At 32.8% G+C, this 21117-nt stretch overlaps 3 protein-coding genes and 1 long non-coding RNA gene across 4 annotated transcripts; 2 read left to right on the top strand and 2 right to left on the bottom strand.

Moving 5' to 3' along the window:
* On the top strand, window positions 299-720 carry LOC104757988. The gene is made up of 3 exons (XR_762593.1): window positions 299-341; window positions 434-480; window positions 688-720. It is a non-coding gene; the product is annotated as an uncharacterized LOC104757988 (long non-coding RNA).
* LOC104759796 lies at window positions 5315-6474 on the bottom strand. Its single transcript, XM_010482680.2, has 3 exons — window positions 6268-6474; window positions 5950-6171; window positions 5315-5862 (listed from the first exon to the last, which is right to left on the bottom strand). The coding sequence occupies exons 1-3, from the start codon at window positions 6472-6474 to the stop codon at window positions 5455-5457; spliced, it is 837 nt and encodes a 278-aa protein (XP_010480982.1). The 3' UTR covers window positions 5315-5454.
* Window positions 9304-14827, top strand: LOC104759795. Its single transcript, XM_010482678.1, has 9 exons — window positions 9304-9511; window positions 9619-10159; window positions 10233-10744; window positions 10987-11262; window positions 11467-12051; window positions 14201-14279; window positions 14366-14508; window positions 14610-14694; window positions 14773-14827. The coding sequence occupies exons 1-9, from the start codon at window positions 9304-9306 to the stop codon at window positions 14825-14827; spliced, it is 2484 nt and encodes an 827-aa protein (XP_010480980.1).
* LOC104757986 (beta-glucosidase 1-like) lies at window positions 17733-20527 on the bottom strand. Its single transcript, XM_019239172.1, is given in 11 exon segments — window positions 17733-18274; window positions 18361-18457; window positions 18541-18634; window positions 18753-18766; window positions 18894-19117; window positions 19209-19324; window positions 19411-19559; window positions 19898-20001; window positions 20109-20196; window positions 20303-20374; window positions 20452-20527. Coding segments are annotated over 11 exon segments (1254 nt in total). The 5' UTR covers window positions 20513-20527; the 3' UTR covers window positions 17733-18039.

Here is a 21117-nt window from a genome sequence, read left to right as displayed (position 1 = left end):
TTGTGGCTCTAATAAATAAATATAAATGAATAGATGGAGGTGGCGAGGACTATCGAAATTTTTTATTTGAATTCTGCATCTTCATTTATGCTAAAAGGTATGTTGCTAAATTTAAAATTCCTTTTATTAATATATTTCTAATGATTTAATTAAATTTAAACATTGTTTAGATGAATCTACCAATGATCGTATGGTGAAAGCAGGCATTGATTTACATTTTAAAGGAAAATTATTTATATATATATATATATTTGATTCAGAAAATCATATTAACATTTGTAGTTACTGATTATTATTGCAGAAAGACTGTGAATGGTGCTAATAATATCCCAGAAGTTATGGTATATTTTTAAATAAATTATTTAGTTATTGTTTTAAATTAATTACTCTTATTTTCTCGGATATAACATCATTTAGTGTGATTAATCAACAGATTAGAGATGCAGAGTCAGCAATACAACGTCTTTCGGCTATTGTTCGGTAGTAATTCTATGTTAAAAGGCGGTTTTGACACTAATTCTTTGTTTGGATTATCTTCTAACGTTTGTTAATAATTTTATTATTTGGTATTAACATGAAAACAATATGTGTTTAAAAGTCATCCTGATACTAAAATTTTAATGAAACATTTTACTAGCGTTTTTCCGTAAATTTTGATCTTAACCCTATTTTTGTTAATATCTGCAGAGAAGCTATTGATCGCAAAAAATCAGAGTCGTTTGCTTTCCAATTAAACTACACGGTAATTATCTTCAAATATTCTCAGTAAAATTCCATTAAATATAATTTATGACATTGTTATTATTTTAAAAATAGAAAGCGTATGGAAGAAGATATGATTGGTGTCGTTGCAAAAATCCAGGTGTGAAGAAAGGAGGAAGACGAAATTTAGAGAATAGTAAATTTAATTTAGAAAAGTTTTGGGAAAAGGAAGACATGGTTGTGCAATTTGGCAAGGTACTAAAGTAAAAAAAAAAAAAAACAAATACTCATAATACCATTATGAATTCTATATCTTTAAAATCTCAATGTATTTTATTTCAATGTAGGAACTATATGGAAGGAATGAACTTTCGAATAATTCTTTGGATGTCGACGACCATAAGTTGCAAATCTCACCAGCTGAAATGGGTTTGACTTTATCTAAGAGAGATCATACAGAAAGCAATATTGGGACGACCGGGGGTCATAGCATGAAGACAAAAAAAAAAATCAAAACTGAACCTCGAGATTGAACAAGTTACATCACTTCAAATCATGATATTGGTTAAATTTTATTTTCAACTTTTTTGGTTTAATTTTTGAAACAAAAGTTTAAATTATTTCTGACAATTACAAACTCTTCCAAACATCTTAGCATGTTTGTATTGGTCAGAATTTATTTCAGTCATTTACTAAAAATAGGTTTAAAATAGACAAATATAATTAATATATATAATATGACGTAAATAAAAACATACTATATAATCGTTTGGGAAATCATAATAGTTAGGATATCTCTAAACCCCAAACTAAAACTTTTTAAAAATAAAACAAAATTCCATAAATAAAGATAATACGTTAAAATTAAACGGCCAAATTAAATAGTCTGAATATTCAATATGAGAATTTAAGAAAAATTATCATTAACGAATATGTTAACAATACTTTTTATATTAAAAACTTAATGGTATTCCTGAATATTGTGCTTATTCAATACGAAATTTTAGGAAATATAATATTATCGAATGTGAAAACTTATATTTTACATGTTAAATAAATATATATATATATATATAAGTCTTATTATTTTACCATGACAACTAGAAATAAATAAAATCTGAACCAATTATTGAGTTCTTGATGTTTGACGTATAAGGTAAAGCAAAAATCAAGCTTTTTCATTATTTTATATTGATGTGAATTTACATTCACATGTTTCAAATGTATACGTGCAGAATCATAATGAAACATTCATCTGGAGTTCGTCGATCCACCGAAAAAAATTCAGGACCTGATGAAAATGCACTCCGTTCGCAAATTCAACCAGAACAATTTGTTTTCTTTTGTGAGGAAAGCATTCCAGAACCAGTTAAAAAAAAACAGGAAAACCAGAAAAGAATCAAGTTCTTCTGAAGATAACTCATTGGCGCATCTTAACGTTCAAAATACCATTGTTGACGGTGAAGATAGTATATTGACATCAACGAACAAGAAATCTCAATTTCATACTTGGATGGAATACACTATCATGCCTATCAATGAGTCAATTAACACATATGATAAGGATGTTACTGGATATTTCTGGTGTGCGAAGAACAAGAGATATGGACGCAAAGTTTTAACATGAAAAAGCATTGACTTTAGAATGTCGTATTAAAATTTTAAATTTAAATTTAATAATCAATAATGATAACTATTTTTATTTATAATTATTATCATGATTTATTATAATTCGTTCTGATATTTAAAGGATATTATCACTTTTATATGTTTATCGAGTGTTAGTTTTGATAACATAATGAAATTATCTTCCTAATTAATAATAAATTATGACATGACAATTCAACGGAAAGTTCGATAATAGTATAATGCTACTAATGGAAAAAATAAAATATAAGTTGACATGTTTCTTTTAATTTTTGTTATAATAATTATGATATAAAATTTAGAACAATATTTTATTAAACCTAATGGTTCAGTAATGATCCGATGATGATATACAAGATTATGGAAATATAACAAAAAAAAAAATATTGACAAAGACCAAGAAAGTAAATCTCAAAAAATACGTATTAGAGATCCCCATATATAATAGAAAGATAAATAAAATATTTTTAAAAAATATTCATAAAAGTTAAGAGGATATATAGAAACATATGTCAATATTTGTATATATCAATAATTAGTACATTTTAGTTTACATCATATATACGGCACCGTCTTCTTATATAAACAAACATAACAGCGAAATTTAGAATAAAATGGTCACGATTTCTCGATTATATGAATTCTTGATCGTACTTTGAAATTCATTTTGCAGATTCCAACACTTGACGTATTATAATGAGACCTTCGAAGATTCCATATCGTAGGAAGAATGTAACTACGCATGCCGTCTCTAGAAAATATACAGACATTTTCTATTCTTTACATTAAGAGATATATTTCATTCGAAACTAATAAATTGTACGCAACAACATTATTAAACTACAGGTGTTAGTTCTACGATAAATCTTCCATCTTTTACGAATGCACTGAATTTACAGTATCCTGATCCACATAAGATGGCAAGGTTGAAAAGAATGCAAATACTGAAGTCTAAAAGGGCACAAAGGAAGAAAAAAGGTAATATGTTCAGGAATTTCAAAATAAATGAATATATATATATATATATGCTAAAAACTAATTCTATTGTTACTTATGCAGAAAATTTCCTTCTTCCCGGATTACAGGAAGATTTCGCATGTTTCTTCGCAACTGATTCGGATACGAACGATGAAAGTGATTCAGATAGCTCTACTGATGGGATTTCATTCGAGAATAATGATAACGATGCGACATCTGACATTTTTCTTGGCTTTCCTCCCGTAAAAGCTAAGTTATTAAATAATGGTATATCTCGATGCATATCTGATTCGTTATACGAAAGTTTTGTAAATATGTATGTAACTAACATATATTTATACTATTTTAAAAAATATATATATATATATATATATTTAGGTTATTATGATGATGGAGATCCTTATTTTTTATGTGAAAATTGTGGAGCATATATGTGGTATGGAGAACGGGTGAACAAACGGACTAAAAAGGCAAAGCCGGATTTTTCACTGTGTTGCCATCGCGGCAAAGTAATACTTCCTACTTTAAAGACTGCACCTAAAACGTTATTATCGTTGTTTTATAATAACGACGATAGGGGTAAAAACTTCCACGATAACATACGAGCGTACAACATGATGTTTTCGTTCACATCGTTAGGAGGGAAAATTAACCATTCAATCAATAATGGTAGAGGACCGTATCTATTTCAGATGTGCGGAGAAAACTATCATCGTATCAGTGATATCTTACCAGAACCTGGCAAGGAACCAATGTTTTTGCAATTGTATATACATGACGTATGTAACGAGATAACTAATAGAATCTCTGCTTTTTGGTAATTATAAATATTGATAAATACTTATTTTAATATTTTTCATATCTTTAATATTTGTTAAATATCTTAAATATAATTTGTTATATTGTACTAATCATGATTATTATAAATTTTTGTGTTTTGTTGTTGATATAGAACATCAGGATCTTTTGGAGATTTAAGACATGAGATTGTAGGGCTATTAAAAAAGATGTTTGATAGTCATAATCCGCATGTTAGGGCGTTTAGATCGGCACGTGAAAGATTTAATATGGAAGACGGTAGTGAAGGTTTGCGATTAATCTTACCTTCAGAAAGAACTACTGATGCAAGGACTCATAATCTTCCTACCAGTAAAGAGGTCGCTGCTCTAATACCCGGAGATTTTACGGCTGGTGTGAATAAATGTGACATTGTTATAGAATGTCGTTCGGGCAATTTACAGAGATTAAGTGAGCTTCATCCCGCATACTTGCCATTACAGTACCCATTGTTGTTCCCTTATGGTGAAGATGGTTTCAGATTAGGCATCGATATAGGTTTCATTGATACCCGTGGACGTAAAAGGAAAACAGTGACCATGAGGGAATTTTATGCGTATAGAATATTTGAAAGATATGAAGAGTCTTCGACTATTGTTATGGCAGGCAAATTACACTACAAGAAAACAGGCGGTTAGCGACTACACTATTAGTCGGTTTGTAGTCGTATAAACTGTGTTTACGACCAAATAGCGACTAACTCAAGCAGTCGGAGATCGATAGTCGCTAATTTATTTAGTCGTATTTATAGTCGCCTTTTAGCGACTACGGTACGACCATATAATGTAGTCGTTATATGGTCATTAAGTAGTCGTAATATAGTCGTTAAAATACGACTATATTACGACTATAGTGTGATTAATTAGTAACTGAGTGTTTATAGTCGCTATATAGTCACTTACCGTAGTGACTATTTAGAAACTACATTACGACTATTTGGCCACTGATTTTCATTTCAGAATTTGTATGTTACGACTATTTAGCCACTGCTGTTGATTTTATTATTTGAAAGTTTCATATACTAATTTCCCATTATCCTCTTCTTTTCATTCCCATTATCCTCTTCTTTTCATTCTTGTATACCAATTTTAATTGAGAGATTCGAATTAAGAAAGACATAATATCGAAATATTGAAATACACTACATGTTCAAGTTACAGAAATCAAAAGAGGATGAGATAGAGTTCATACAAAAGTGGCAATGAGTTCATACAAAAGAGCGAGAGATAGAGTTCATCCGAGTAGAGTGAGATAGAGTTCATCCAAAAAGAGTTAAGACATAGAAGAAACCTATGAAGCAGCGGTTGATGGAGTTGGAGTTGGATCATCTTGGAGAAGAGGTTCTGTGGTTGTCTGTTTCCTTGCAACGAAATTCTCAAACCGCGGATCACATTCCCTCAGAAAATCCTCGACGACTGATAAATGGTCAATCTTGTCCTTCTGGGCAGCAATAACTTTGGATTGCTCAGCTTGGGCAGCAATAAGTTTGGATTGCTCAGCTTCACGCACAGCTGTTTCTGCATCATGCCTCCGCAGTTGAGCAGCCTGTTCTTCTATCATGCGTTGAGCTTCCTTCAACTGTTCTTCGAGAGCCACAAAGGTAGAAGAGCCACATGCTTGCTTATGCTTTCCATTGACAAGGCAGTCCTTGAGGCTTCCAACTCCATAAGGTGTTCCTCTTGTATCTTTCTCAGTGGACTTGAAAATAAGAGAAGAGTTAAGATTAGTGGATGACAAATGAAACTACAAGACTATAAATGTGTATTGGTTTTTTAAAAAAGTTACCTCAAGGAAAATTTCTGTATATTCTTCTGTTGTGAGGTCCCGTGGCCGTGATTCTCCATCCGACACAGCAAAAGACTCTGCCTCGAGCTGAGACAACCTCTCTTGAACAGTCTTCTCATAAGTTCCAGCAATCTTCTCTGCCTTCCGATCAACATATGTACCATCAGGCTTTGTATGTGCCTTGATAAAAACCTCACCAAGTCGGACTTCTCTTCCCAATTCCTCAACCTGCAATGTTAGCAAAGAAACAGAGATTAACTAAAAAAAAAATAACAGCTATGTAAGAATTGAAATTGGCAAAAATAACAGCTACTTAACCATTTTGTCTTGAAGCTGTCGATATGACTTTGGCCCTGAGAGGTGTACATAAGGACCTAGGCCATTACGGTCAGACATACGGGCATCAGAGTAGGTTTTACTCCTTTGTTGTGCTTCTTCAGTGTCCCAGTAATCCTCCATCGTAATCCAGAGAGTGTCGCCAATCCAGTTTGGTTGAACTCGACTAGTCCTCACACTGCTAACCATGTCTTTGATCCGGTTTTGACAGATTCCCTCAAAGTAAGCTTGAACAGTCCCGGTTATCAAAGGATCCCAAGTGTGGGTTTTCTAGAAAAAAATGAGCTATTGTGAGTGAAAAGAAGACATGTAAAGCTATCTATGAAAGCTATGTAAAAAGGAGCTATCCTTACCGCGAACTCAAGGAAGTATCTCTCTTGTTTGTCCCGCGGCACACATGTCCAGCTGTAGAAGGGACCTTCGAATTTGTTTTGAAGAATTTTAGTAATCTTCCGAACAAGTTTCGATCCTTTGTCACGAGTAAACCTCCATACACATGAACCAATAAAATAAGTAAGATCAACAGAAATTTTAGTACAATACAAGACAAGACCACAATCATGGCTATTCGCACAAGACAAACCAACAAAAATGAGAACAATACAAGACAAGACCACAGTCACTGCTATTCGCACAAGACAAGACCACAATCATGGCTATTCGCACAAGACAAACCAACAAAAATGAGAACAATACAAGACAAGACCACAATCATTGTTATTCGCACAAGACAAGACCAACTTAGAAGCTATTCGCACAAGACAAACCACAATCATTTATATTCGCACAAGACAAGACCACAATAATTGAAGAGGAAAATCATACCATTGGGTGTTCGGTGTGGGTGTGAGAGAGAGGACAGTGGTGAACTGATCCCTGTCTGGAACCACAAGCAATGCATTTAGAGCACGCAACACATCGGACTGTAGTTCGGGCAACACCGGAGAAGATTCTTCTTCAAAGTTGTTCCCTTGAGACGATGGATGCGATGGATGCGACTGACTTCTCGCCTAAGGTTGAGAGGGTCGAACTGGAGAAGGAGGAGAGACTTCCCGACTTCTAGCCTGACTTCTCACCTGACTTCTCGCCTTACTTCTCGCCTGAGTTTGAGAGGGTTGAACTGGAGAAGGCGGAGAGACATCCCGACTTCTCCCATGAGTCCGTGGATTGAAGTGGACTTCTTCTGAAGGAGTCCGGTGTAGCTCGGGTGGAGGTGGATGTGTAGATGAGTTCTGAAAAAGTTGTTGCGGCGGAGGATAGTTCCGGATCTGGGCTGGAGACTGTCGTTGCAAACCGCCGGCTTGTGCTTCAGGCGTCTGCAGAGGAGGAGGATCTTGTCCCGCCGGCGTGAAGTTGTACCGACTGGGCAGAGTATTAGGCCGTCGATTTGGTGTTGCCCCCGTCGCTCTCTGAGTAACGTTAGGACCAACCTTCCTTCTCTTCCCTCGATTTGGCATCTTCTTGGTGATGGAGACTGATAGATTCTAAGAGAGTGAGAGTTGTGTTGTGAGATTAGGGTTTGAGAGAGAGAGGCGATAGAGTTTCGAGTGAGAGTTGTGTTGTGAGATTAGGGTTTGAGAGTTGTGTTGTGAGTTGTGTCGTGAGATTAGGTTTTTTAGGTTAGTTAGTGGGTTAATGGGTTTAGGTTAGTTAGTGGGTTAATGGGTTTTTAGGAATTACAAGGCCTAATTAGATAATTAGGTAGTGGGTTTGGGCCTTAAACATTTAAATGATTAAAATAGAAATTGTAATTAAGATAGAAATTATAATAATAAAATTAATTTATTATTTTTCTAAAAATTATAATTACAAATTTAAATTATTTTAGTACTTATTAATCCTTAATGAATATTGAAACAAAAAAGAAATAAGGAAAAGATTCTATATATAATTTCTATCTCTATTATAATAATAATTAAAAGAATTTGTAATTTTAATTTTATAAAAATAATAAATTAATTTTAATATTATAATTTCTATCTTAATTATAATAATAAATCTTTACATAAATTATTTTAGTACTTATTAATCCTTAATGAATATTGAAACAAAAAAAGAAATAAGGAAAAAATTCTATATATAACCTATATAGATACTTTAAATAGAGCATATTCATCAGTCCAAATCCTATGCAAATATTGTTTGTGAATAAAAGTAAGAAAATGACAGGCTTCTTAAAACATATGTTTGTTTTCTTCTTCTACTACATGAACAGAAAAAACTTACCGCCATTGTTCTGAACTGTATCTTGGCTACTTCCAAACGAGAATTGGTCCAACCCTACTAATTCGAATTCTAATGAAAAATTTCCTGTATATAAATTGTGTTTTTTTTAAGAACTATATATATTTTTTTTTTGGAGAAAATAAAAATTTTTATAAAGCCAAATTTTTTTTTATCTATATTTTTTTTTTGGGGAAGTAAAGACAATTGTGTTGGAATGAAGATGACAAATGGGTGAAATTTGTTTTTATAGTCTACATCTATGCCACTAATAGGCGACTACTCAATATCAGTTGGCCCCCACAGAAAAACACGTTTTTTAATTGTCTTTTACGACTATTTGGCGACTAAGGGGTGACTATTTAATGACTCGCCGAATGAGTCGCAGAATAGTCGCTAAATTGACGACTATAGTACGACTATCTACAGTGGTCGGTAAAGTAGTGACTGATTGGCGACTAAATTACTGTAGTCACAGCGTAGTCGCAAAATGGTCACTATATGGTCGTTATTTTTGGCGACTACAAATGTAGTCGCTACTTGTAGTCGCTAATCGACTGTTTTCTTGTAGTGTTATTCCAGCAGTTTTTAGTCGATGCATTCACTACCATCGAGTCGAACAGGTTGAACTACATTTGGATGAACCAAAGCAAACTCCAAACTGAAAGAGTCGATAAGATAATTGAAGCTGCTGAAAAAGGACATGAAGATCTTGCACAACATGGAAAAAGGATATTTATTCTCTCATCGTTTACGGGTGGAAAGAGATATTTGATGCAACATTATCTTGACGCCATGGCTACTTGCAAGTATTATGGATTTCCTGATCTTTTCATAACTTTTACGTGCAACCCAAGGTGGCCTGAAATAGATCATTATCTAGAAAGGCATCGTCTTAGTAAAGAAGATAGACCTGATATATGTAGTCGAGTTTTCAAGATGAAACTTGATAGATTAATGGACCAAGTGAGAAAGGAAAAAACTTTTGGTATCATAAATTCTGGTATGTATTAAATAAATTTTTATTATTATCATTTATATTAGTCTTTCGAAAAATATAACTTATTAATGTTTTTAAAAAAAATGTTTATTTGTTTTCAAAATTTTCAGCGATGTATACAATAGAATTCCAGAAGAGGGGTCTGCCTCATGCGCACATGATTTTGTTTTTACACCCAGACAATAAGATGCGTACATCAGACGACATTGATAAATACATAAGCGCTGAGATTCCTGATAAAGAGGTGGATAAGTGTTTATACGAAGTTGTTTCTGATGTGATGATCCACGGTCCGTGTGGTCCTATGAACAGAGATAGTGTCTGCATGAATAATGGGCAATGCACAAAATTCTTCCCAAAACCATTCATGGATAATACTTTTGTCGACGATGCTGGTTATCCAATATATAGACGACAAAACGATGGGAGAATCGTGGAGAAAAGAGGTCTTCAATACAATAATAGTTACGTTATTCCCTATAATCGTGATTTATCACTCCGTTTTCGTGCTCATATAAATGTTGAGTGGTGCAACCAGACACGTTCAGTAAAGTATTCGTTCAAGTACATCACTAAAGGTCCGGACTATGTTAGAGCCGAAGTAGGAGAAGAAGATCAGGAAAATGAAATTAAAAAGTTTTTCAATTGCAGGTAACAACTTATTAGGATTGTCAAACATTCTCATATTAATTTGTACATGACAAACTAATCCAAGTTTTTTTAGGTATGTATCTGCATGTGAGGTTTCTTGGCGAATTTTTGCTTTCCGGATTTGTTATCATACTACAGCCGTAGAAAAACTCCTGTTTCATCTTCCAGGACAAGAATTGGCTATTTACAACCAGGATGATCCAATAGAAGATGTTTTGCACCGTACAACAAATAGAACTTCCAAATTTTTGGGCTGGATGGAATGCAACAAGATTTATCCCCAGGCCAAAAAACTTACGTATGCTGAATTTCCATCTAAATTTGTGTGGAATAAGAGAGAAAAACTTTTGAAGCCTAGGTCAGAGAAATGGAAAATTTTTGCAATAGGCAGAATTACGTATGTACCGCCTTATGTAGGACAAGCCTATTACTTGCGAGTTCTGCTTAATAAAATTTCAGGACCAACAAGCTTTGACTATTTAAAAACAGTCAATGGTGTACTTTATAATGATTTCCAAGAAGCTTGCTATGCATTGGGATTATTGGATGATGATAAGGAGTACATTGCAGCTATAAACGAAGCAGGTGAATGGTGTTTTGGGGAATTTTTAAGAAAGTTATTTGTGATCCTACTGCATACAAAGAGTTTCATTGTTCCTCTTGAAGTTTGAAATAAAACAAAAGACATCTTGTGTGAGGATATTTTGTTTAAAGAAAGGAGAAACAGGAACGATCCATGTATTTCAAAAACTTATTTTCTTTCATGCAAATATTTTGTTTTCTAAGGAAAAAAATTATAATCAAGTGTTTTAAATTTTCTGTGGTAGGTCTAATGTTGTCACGGACTCAGATAGAAAATATATGTTTAACTGAAATAGAACTTATGTTACGATCGAATGGGACGTCTCTTACGGCCTTCGAGAGAATGCCTAGACCAGATGATAGTATAATGAACACAGGAGTAAATAGGCTTATCGCAGATGAGAGAATAACTAAGCCTCATAAACAACTGGAATTGTACGATGAGTTGTTTCCTATGCTAACTGATGAGCAGAGACGTGTTTATGAAGAAATTATTCACTCTGTGAATCACAACAAAGGTGGTATGTTTTTTGTCCATGGTTTCGGTGGTACTGGAAAAACTTTTATGTGGACTATTCTTGGTGCTGATATAAGGTCTAAAGGTAATATTGTTCTTAATGTTGCTTCAAGTGGTATCGCTGCTTTGCTTTTGGAAGGTGGTAGAACGGCTCATTCAAGATTTGGTATTCCAATCAATCTTAATGAATATTCTGTGTGTTCGATAGATGCCGAATCTGATCTTGCTGATTTAATTAGAGAAGCAAAGCTCATAATATGGGACAAGGGTCCAATGATGAACAAGCTTTGTTACGAAAATTTAGATAGGAGTTTGCGAGATATCATGAAGTGTGACCAGATTTTTGGAGGTAAAGTTGTTGTGTTAGGAGGTGATTTTAGACAGATTTTACCAGTTATTACGGAAGGAGGAAGGGTAGCGACAGTTTTAGCATCTATCAACTCATCTGTTCTTTGGAATAGTTGTAAAGTTCTTAAACTTACCGAAAATTTGAGACTTCGCAAAGCATGTAATAGTATGGATGCGGGTGCTCTTGCTACTTTTTCTAAGTGGCTTCTTGATATTGGGGATGGCAAAATTAACGAGTCAGATAGTGGGGATGTGGAGATAGAAATTCCGGATGATTTATTAATTAATACAAGTGGAAATCCTATTGAAGCAATAGTTAAAGAGATCTACGGAGAACAATTTACAAGGAGGACTGACCCAAAATTCTTTAGTGAAAGAGCTATTCTAAGTCCAAGAAATGACGATGTTGATAAGATAAATCAGTTTATGCTTACTAAGCTTCCAGGTATGCAAATTAAATAGGATATAGAAATTTACTTTTTTAAAAATTTTAAATTTCAAAACATATACAAAATTTTAAATTTTTTATTTACAGGTGAGGAGAGACGACATCTTAGCTCTGATAGTATTGAAACGTCTGATACAAGCGGACTTGATGATATGATCTACACTCAGGAATTCCTAAACAGTATTCAAGTTTCTGGATTGCCAAGCCATGTTTTGACTTTGAGAATTGGAGCACCTGTCATGTTGCTAAGGAATATAGATCCTCAGGGAGGTTTATGTAACGGAACGAGGCTAATTATTACTCAGATGGCCAATCATGTAATCGAAGTAAGGATCGTGACAGGGAAAAAGGTTGGTGATCGAGTATTTATCCCTAAAATGTATGTTAGTCCACCTGATGCAAAGTTTCCCTTTCGTATGAGACGATGATAGTTTCCTATTACCATGGCGTTTGCAATTACTATAAACAAGATTCAGGGTCAGACGCTAGAACATGTTGGATTGTTTCTTCCGAAACTGGTTTTCACACATGGACAGCTTTATGTTGCCTTCTCTCGAGTCACAACCAGAAAAGGATTAAAGGTGTTAATTACAGATAAAGATGGGAAATGCTAGAATAAAACACTTAATGTTGTTTTCAAAGAAGTTTTTGAGACTGTTTAATTATTATGTTTGTAATTGAAAATTGTTTTAGATTTTTAGATTAAATTTTATTTTATATAATTAGTCAAACAAATTTTTATGATCTTTAAAATACAATGTGTCTCATAATACTCATTACAATTTTTTGTAATATAACTAAAATGGTGGTATTGCTAAGTAATTAGATAGAAAATATATTTACGTAATGGCAAAAATAATTGTTGACTGTATGATAAAGTCTAAATTTTAACAATTAAATCTCAAACACATTTAACTTAGAATTTTGCATCATATCTATTAAAAACAAATTCTGTCTTTCATTTGTTATCATAATTTAAATAATAATATATAATAGTGAAAAGAAAAAAAGTGGAACGCTAAAACGTTAATACGCAACGTTTAATCGTGACTCTTTGTTTTCTTACAGTTCTGAAATCCCCTTTTCGTCTCCGATAACTGAGAGAAAACATAAAAACCCTAATTTGATAGAATCATGAATATCGATTATATTTCTGATCTTCATCGGGGAAGAACCAACTGGTGTATCCAAGTCAAGGTCTTGAATTCTTGGTATGTCTACAAATTCTTCAGCAAACGAGTTCTTCTACTTGTGGACGAAAGGGTTAGAGAATTTCCCAAATGATAATTTCTACTTAAATTTGTTATTTTAAAAGTCTTATATATTAGATTACTAACACAATTTTATCAAATTTTGAAGGGTGACACAATTGAGGTGGCCTTTGTTCCAACAACACTAAAAAAGCTCTGGAAGTATATTTATGAGGGTAAATGGTATGAGATTAGGACTTTCAAAATCATCAATCCAACCCTAAGGGAGAGGAATACTCATCATCCTTTCCAAATCAAGTTTACGGATGAATCAACCATGACTCAGTTGGAATCAGCAAATTCGAAACATTACTTTCGATTCGAAGATTTGGGTGATATATATCGTTCAAGAATCCATCATCCCATCTCTTTTGGTAAGTTTTTAAAATAATAATTTCAATTATACCCTGTGGATATAGATTTTTGCTATCTTTGTGTTGGTAAATCTTTAGACTTTTAAGAATTTTGGAACTTTGTGAATTGGTCCCTCCCATTTAAAGTACAAATAGAACTTTTACATAAGTAGTTTTATGTGGATGATAGATTTAGAAACAATTATTCTTAGATATTGCTATCTTTGTGTTGGTGAATCTTTATACTTTTCATAATTTTGGAACTTTGTGAATTGGTCCCTCCCATTTAAAGTACAAATGGTACTTTTACCTAAGTAATTTTATGTGGATGATAGATTTAGAATCAATTATTCATAGATATTGCTATCTTTGTGTTGGTAAATCATTATACTTTTCAGAATTTTGGAACTTTATGAATTGGTTCCTCCAATATAAAAGTACAAATATAGAACTTTAAAACTAAATAGTTTTATGTAGATGATAGATTTGGAAACAATTATTCATCTTTTTGGAATAAAAAATGACTTTTTTTGGCAAAAATAGATGTTTGCGGATGTGTAGTAGCTGTTACGGACAACAGAGAACATGCTGGTGAAGTTGTTTTCACATTATTAAATGGCAGGTAAGACACATTTATTCTACATATCATGTTGCTAAGAGTTTTAAGTCTCACTCTTTATCAAATGTTTCTACTATCTTCATCTGTAGGAATGAATCTATCAAGTGTCGTGCAGTAAACAACTATGCTACCCTTTTCATGTATTCATGGGAGTCGTCAGGATGCCATCTCACATATCGTAACGAACCGGTATTTTGTGTTCTGCGTTTCTGGAGGGTTGGAGAATACGAAGGTATGACTGTTAATAGCACTTACAAGTTTTAATAAATGTTAAAGATTAGCCATTTTGTATACTCATTTACTAAACTTTTATAACACTTTAAACATCTCTAGGTAAACCGTGTATTGAAAACACATTGGCCTCCTCCAAGATCTTTATAAAACCGGATTTTGAAAGACTTAAGCATCACAAGGCTATGTAAGTTTAAATGTTTATTAATACCATGTAGTATATCATGCTAGGGTTTAACTTATGAATGTGCTTTCTATATATTAGCTCAGAATTTGTTGGACGCTATTACATAAATCGTATAATGGAGCATGAAGAATAATCTTATAAGGGGCTTAAGGTGAAGGCAATTTATTTTAAAAAAAACTTTTATGAATATGTAAACTTTATAACTATTTGTAATGTTTGTATGACCTCGAATTTATATTTCTTTCAAAAATAATTTTTATTGTCTAAGCGTAGTAAATTATTGTGACGCAAATCCTTATCCATCATGATTTAATTAACCATACCGAATGTATTGGGCTCATCAAATTCATGAAAATTGTAATTGGGCTTCAAAAAATTATATAAAAGTTTACATATATAGGAGAATAATATAAATCTTAATAACTAAGTCCATTTTAAAAAGGTGAAATTAAATGCTTAAGGTACAAATTAACTGCTAATTTTGTATATTTCTAAAAATAACAACCATTCAATTTATTAATTTAATTATTGATCAGAATTCGACTTTTCTCTCTTTAAGATACAAAAGTTTAATAGGTTTGAAACAATTTTTCTATATTGGTAAGAACATTACTTCTTTAAAAAGTCAGATATTAAAATTTTCGAAAATAAATAATGATGAAACATTGCCTAAAAAATAAAAGACAAAAAAAAACGACTTAGCATATTAATTACTATAAAAAATTTAAAGATCATAGATGTTTTCAAAATATATCAAAAGAATAGATTTAACATTGCAATTTTGGCATGATCCTCATTATTATTTTTTTGCTGCATGTAACATATCACAAATCATAAGATTGCTATGAAATTAAGATATATAAATTCATATTGAAGAAAATCGTTTTGTTATTGTTATCAACAATGTTATATGAAATTAAATAATTGTTATCTGTATCATAATGTCTATATATAAACTACTATGAGGACTGTTACAAATTTCTTTAGTGAAAGAGCTATTCTAAGACCAAGAAATGACGATATTGATAAGATAAATTAGTTACAATAATGTTTTTTACAAATGAATATTTTTGCTGTATCATAAAATGTATTTTTTAATTATATAAACGCTTAGACCATTGTAAAAATAAATTAACATCAAATATACTGACTATAAAAACACTTTTAATCTGTAATTATAATCATAATTATACATATTAAAATTATAAATATTAAAAAAAGAAAAAAGGACACTAAAACGATTAAGACGCAACGTTACGTTTAATCGTGACTGTTTGTATTCTTACAAATCCGAAATCCCATTTACGTCTTCGATAACAGTGAAGGAAGAGTAAGAAACCCTAATTAGGTAAAATCATGAGAATCGATTACATTTATGATCTTCATCGAGGAAGAACGAACTGGTGTATTCACGCTAAAGTCTTGAATTTTTGGCATGTCACCGAGTTCTTCACAAAACGTGTTCTTCTTCTTGTGGATACGAAGGTTAGAGAAGTTAATCGAAAATCGATTTTACATAAATCTTTATTTTAGTAGTGTTTATATATTAGATTACTTACACGATTTTAACAAACTTTGAAGGGTGACACGATTGAGGTTGCCTTTGTCCCAACTATACTTAAAAAACTCCGGAAGTATATTTACGAGGGCGAATGGTATAAAATTCGGAATTTCCAAATCATCAATCCAACCCTCAGGGAGAGGAATACTCATCATCCTTTTCAGATCAAGTTTACGGATGATTCAACCATGTTCCTGCTCGAATCAATCAACTCCAAAAATTACTTCCGATTCGAAGATTTGGATGATATATATCGTGGAATGATCAATCATCACATATCTTTCGGTACGTTTTTCTAAATTTATTTGTAATTTATTTAGGTTATCATAGGATAACTAAATTGGATTGGATTGTTTACTAGCTTTGTGTTGAGTTATCTAGAAACTTTAAAAGAATTTTGGAACTTTGTGTATTGGTCCCTCCAATAGAAAAGTACAAATTGAACTGTTACCAAAATAGTTTCATGTGAATGTTTAAAAGCTTTGGAGACATACATTGTAAAGAAAATTCCTGACTTTTTCCAAAAATAGATGTTTGCGGATGTGTAGTAGCTGTGGAGGACAGAAGAAATCATGGAAATGGAAATGGTGTTAATGAAGTTGTTTTGACACTATTAAATGGCATGTAAGTCACATTTATTCCATCTTTACTGATTTTAAGATATATAAGTTTGTCTTTATTTTGTAGAGTGTAACAAGTATATTCATCTGTAGGAATGAAACTGTAAAGTGTCGTGCAATGAATTACTATGCTAACCTTTTCATGTCTTCATGGGATTCATCTAGATGCCATCTCACATATCAAACTGAACCGGTGTTTTGTGTACTGCGTTTCTGGAGGGTTGGAGAGTATGAAGGTATGTACTATTAATAGAACTTGCTAGATTGAACAAATGCTGAAGACTAGGTTGTATACTCATTTAGCAATCTTTTTAACACTTAAAACATCCCTAGGTGAACCGTGTATTGTAAACACATTGGCCTGCTCCAAGATCTTTATAAAACCGGAGTTTGAAGAACTTGAGAATCACAAGGCTATGTAAGTTTTTAATGTTCATAAATATCAAGTGGTGTATCATGTTAAGGTCTAACTTATGAATGTGTTTTCTAATTTTTTAGCTCGGAATTTGCTGGACGTTATTACATTAAGCATATAATGCAGCATGAAGGGTAAACTGGAGGAGTTTAAGCTGAAGGTACATTAGTTAACAAACTTTTTGTATATGCTAACTTTACAATTATCTTGAAAGTTTGTATGATCAAGTACTATAAACCCTTTTATGGGTTGCTTTCTATAATTTCTTATTGGTCTAAACGAAATTATAAATTATTTTGACCCAGATTCTACCTAATTAAAATTAACCACATAATATGGATTGGGCTCATTAAATTCTTGAAATTTTGCAAATGGGCTCCAAAATTATTTTAAGAAAATTACATATATTGAAGATTTTAATTAATATTTTATTAAATACTCATTTTAATTGTCTATTTAGAAATGTGAGATTAAAAGTTTAAAATACAAAAATAATTACAATTTTGAATATATTTAAAAAGAACATAAATCTAATTTAAAAATAGGATATTTGTTTGACATTTTTTTTATTTAATTCTTGCCCGCACAAACCTGCGGGTAACTCTCCTAGTCTTTCTTATATCAGACGTTTCGGTATGAGTTTGAAGCGAATTCTTTGGCTCGTTTCAAACAACTTCAATGATCTTTTTTATGCAAGAATCTGACTATATATTGAACCGGATACATCATATTTAACAGCAACCCTGGTACTAGGAGGAAGACGAGAAGTTGCTCTGCGATTGAATGATGCCTTGGGAACCAAGAAAGGTGGTTTTGCCCTTGAGAAACCCAGAGTACCAATGGGCAGAGAGTTTGGGAGATCTCTTGCGTTGGGGGTCGCTGAAATTGACAGAGTACAATCCATAACTACTCTCATATCCGCTTAGTAACTCGTACAAATCCATAAATGACCATACGAAGTAGCCTCTCGTGTCTGATCCATTCCTACATGTAGTCATGTCTTTTGTATATCTTTCATACACCGATAAGATCAGATATGGTAAGATGCATTATGATACACTTTTACTTACCTAACGGCTTTCAGCACTGCACCAATGTAAGCATCTAAGTACTCAATCCTTGGTGTGTCCTTCTGTTGCAGCTCCAAATCTTGTTTCATTTTTTTACCTATTTGTTTGCATTGGCAGGAGAATTGAATAGACTAAGACAAAAACAAGAGAGAAGAGAAAGGGAGAGAGAGAGAGAGAGACCATTCTCAAGAATGTAGACAGGAGGATTGCCATAACGCTGCTTTATATACTCCAGGATGCCTTCCATAGCCCATGGACAACCAACATACTTGTCCTAACAAAAACAAAAAACAAAAAAACAACTAGTGAAAAAAGTATTGGGAAGACTTAGCTGTATAAGCAGTTAATACTAGGCGCTTTGCATCTGAATTTAGTAGCCTCGATACTTTTACCTTCAGAGAAGAAACTGTCTCCCAAGCAATAAAAAGAAAAAAAGATGATTAGCTAATGCAAAATATCATAGGATAAAAGAGCAAAGAGTTTTAAAAATAAATATATTCTATAGACTATAGATTGAGTTTTTTAGCTCCTACTATTAATAGATACGCCCAAGTCTGAGTTAAAATCTGTGATTCCTGAAAGTGAAGGGTTCATTTCGTCGTTTGTCACAGAAGCCGTGAGATAGTGTATAATTCCTATGAAGTCAGATGAGCCTTTAACTTGTTCTGATTCTTCCTCTGAGAAAACTGGCAGTCTTGATCCAACGGTTTTTCTCATCGCATCAGGATAGTATCCATATATAACGGGCTCAAGCATCCTGAGTTTTCAAGAATAGATGTTTTATTTTTATTTTTAGCTTAAAAGTTTGGATACATATGTTGCCTAAGTTTGTTTTGTGCATGACTCACCATCCTAGGTAGAAATCATTGGCTCTTTGCGTTGCGATTTCATCATCCTTGGAGCTTGTAGAAGGAGTAAAATTTATTGCAAATAAGCTAAAGCCTACAGAACCTCCTTGTATGTCCTGCACATTACATATATATAAAATACCTTACTCCTTTATCAAGTCTCACATTCAAGAGAGGGTTATCTAAAAAACAGATATTAGACCTTGTACTTTTGCTTATATAGTCTTGAAACAGAGGCGTGCGCAAGCTACAAGTTATGGCCGGCGATATATGTTTCAGTGGAAGAGTTCCCTAACAAGCAGTTTATGCCCGGTAAGGAGCAACGACCAGGCGGTGAATTCCCATCGTTGTTGTTGGAATCTCACCTTTGATTAATAGTTCACAAAGACTCAAACATGAGCAGAAGAAAGTAAGAAGAAGAAGTTGAAGGAATAATCGAGAGATGAAGAAGATGAGAAGATGTGTTTTGTGTCGTACAAGAAAGAAGGAGAAGAAAGAAGAAAAGTCTTATGGGCCATGTTGTTTTATTAGAAGGCCCATATATGTTATTGGGTTATTTTGTGTTAGAAAACAATTATGCAAGTAATTAGGTTAAAATAGAATGTAGTATAAATATGTATGGTTGTGGTAAAAACAAGATAAGGAGAATGAGAGGTTAAGTAAGTGGCTGACCAAAATCCTTCAGTTGTAACCTCCAATAGTGAATATATTAGCCTCGTTGATCGTGGTCCAGAATTTGACATAGTGCCCAAACTCTCTGAAGCAAACATCTGCATAAGCAGTAAAGTCTTTGCTGCGATATGACAAAATAACAAGAAGAAGCTTTTCATTTTTTTCAGGTAATTTTTTGTAGCAACATGTGAAAGTAGAAGCAAAGTAAATTAAAATGCTGCGCTCTACATGATTCTGCGGTTGATCCATCCTTCATAGTCATCCTCGAGATACTGAGGATGATCGTAGTGATAAAGTGTAACATGTGGCTCAATTCCTGCAGTAAAATTGCATGTAATCTTGTTCAAATAATATGAAGTAAAAAGCAAAGTCTACTTCCGTGCAGAAGAAGAGTTTAAAGACGGGTTAGTAGGTATTGTTACCATGTCTGACAAGTTCTTGGATGAAGTTCTTGTAGAACTGTAGACCTTTCGGGTTAATAGAACCTCTTCCATCTAATGAGACAAGAGCTCATTACGTTGATCCTTTGGAGTAAAGTAAGAAAAAAAGGTCATAATTAAAGAAGACTTACTGAGAATAAGCCTAGACCAAGAGATGGAAAATCTGAATGCACGTAAGCCAGTTTCGGCCATAAGCTTCACATCTTACTGCAGTGTCAGAGAAAAAAATCTTTGGTATTTTGTTTATATATATATATATATATATATATATATATATATAAATAAGATGTATATAAAGAGAATGAACCTTGTACTTGTGATATCCATCCCAAGTTATGTCTCCGTTATCCATCTTACCTGCCAAGGAGATAAAACAGAAGATGATATAGATCAAATGATATAGACAAAAATCAAATGTTTTTTTTCTTCTTAAAGTACTTGAAGCTAATTTTAATTTTATGCAATGTTGTTTTTTTGAAAAGTCATTGAATAGACCAAAAACTGAACCAAACCAAACCATAACAGAATTGCATATGGTTTTTGAATGGTTTTAGTTTTTTTTTTTAAAGCAATATACCCTAAATTTTAGGGTATTTTAGTTTTATGGTTTTAGGGCCTAAAACCATAAAACCAAACATAACCAAATCGAATTACATACCATTTTTAAACGGTCAGTTTTCATAAAACCGTAAAACCAGAAAAAGTGAACTGTAAACAGTAATACCCACCCTCCCTCAGACCATAGTGCAAAGACCAAAACATAGAAAAAGATAATGGAAAAAAAAAAAAAAAAAAAA

This window comes from Camelina sativa, chromosome 17 (assembly GCF_000633955.1).
Source record: "Camelina sativa cultivar DH55 chromosome 17, Cs, whole genome shotgun sequence".
Lineage (NCBI taxonomy): Eukaryota > Viridiplantae > Streptophyta > Magnoliopsida > Brassicales > Brassicaceae > Camelina > Camelina sativa.
This window is presented reverse-complemented; position numbering and strand designations above follow the sequence as displayed.

What these genes read in the sequence shown, in the direction of transcription:
- LOC104759795 (XM_010482678.1), top strand. Translation starts at nt 9,304, where the DNA reads ATGGCTACTTGCAAGTATTATGGATTTCCTGATCTTTTCATAACTTTT. An exon ending in AAAAAGTTTTTCAATTGCAG is followed by an intron (nt 10,160 to 10,232) that starts GTAACAACTTAT and finishes AAGTTTTTTTAG; the next exon opens with GTATGTATCTGCATGTGAGG. An exon ending in TGTGAATCACAACAAAGGTG is followed by an intron (nt 11,263 to 11,466) that starts GTATGTTTTTTG and finishes TGTGTTCGATAG; the next exon opens with ATGCCGAATCTGATCTTGCT.
- LOC104759796 (XM_010482680.2), bottom strand. Translation starts at nt 6,474, where the DNA reads ATGGTTAGCAGTGTGAGGACTAGTCGAGTTCAACCAAACTGGATTGGC. An exon ending in GACAGCTTCAAGACAAAATG is followed by an intron (nt 6,172 to 6,267) that starts GTTAAGTAGCTG and finishes TTGCAGGTTGAG; the next exon opens with GAATTGGGAAGAGAAGTCCG. An exon ending in ATACAGAAATTTTCCTTGAG is followed by an intron (nt 5,863 to 5,949) that starts GTAACTTTTTTA and finishes CTTATTTTCAAG; the next exon opens with TCCACTGAGAAAGATACAAG.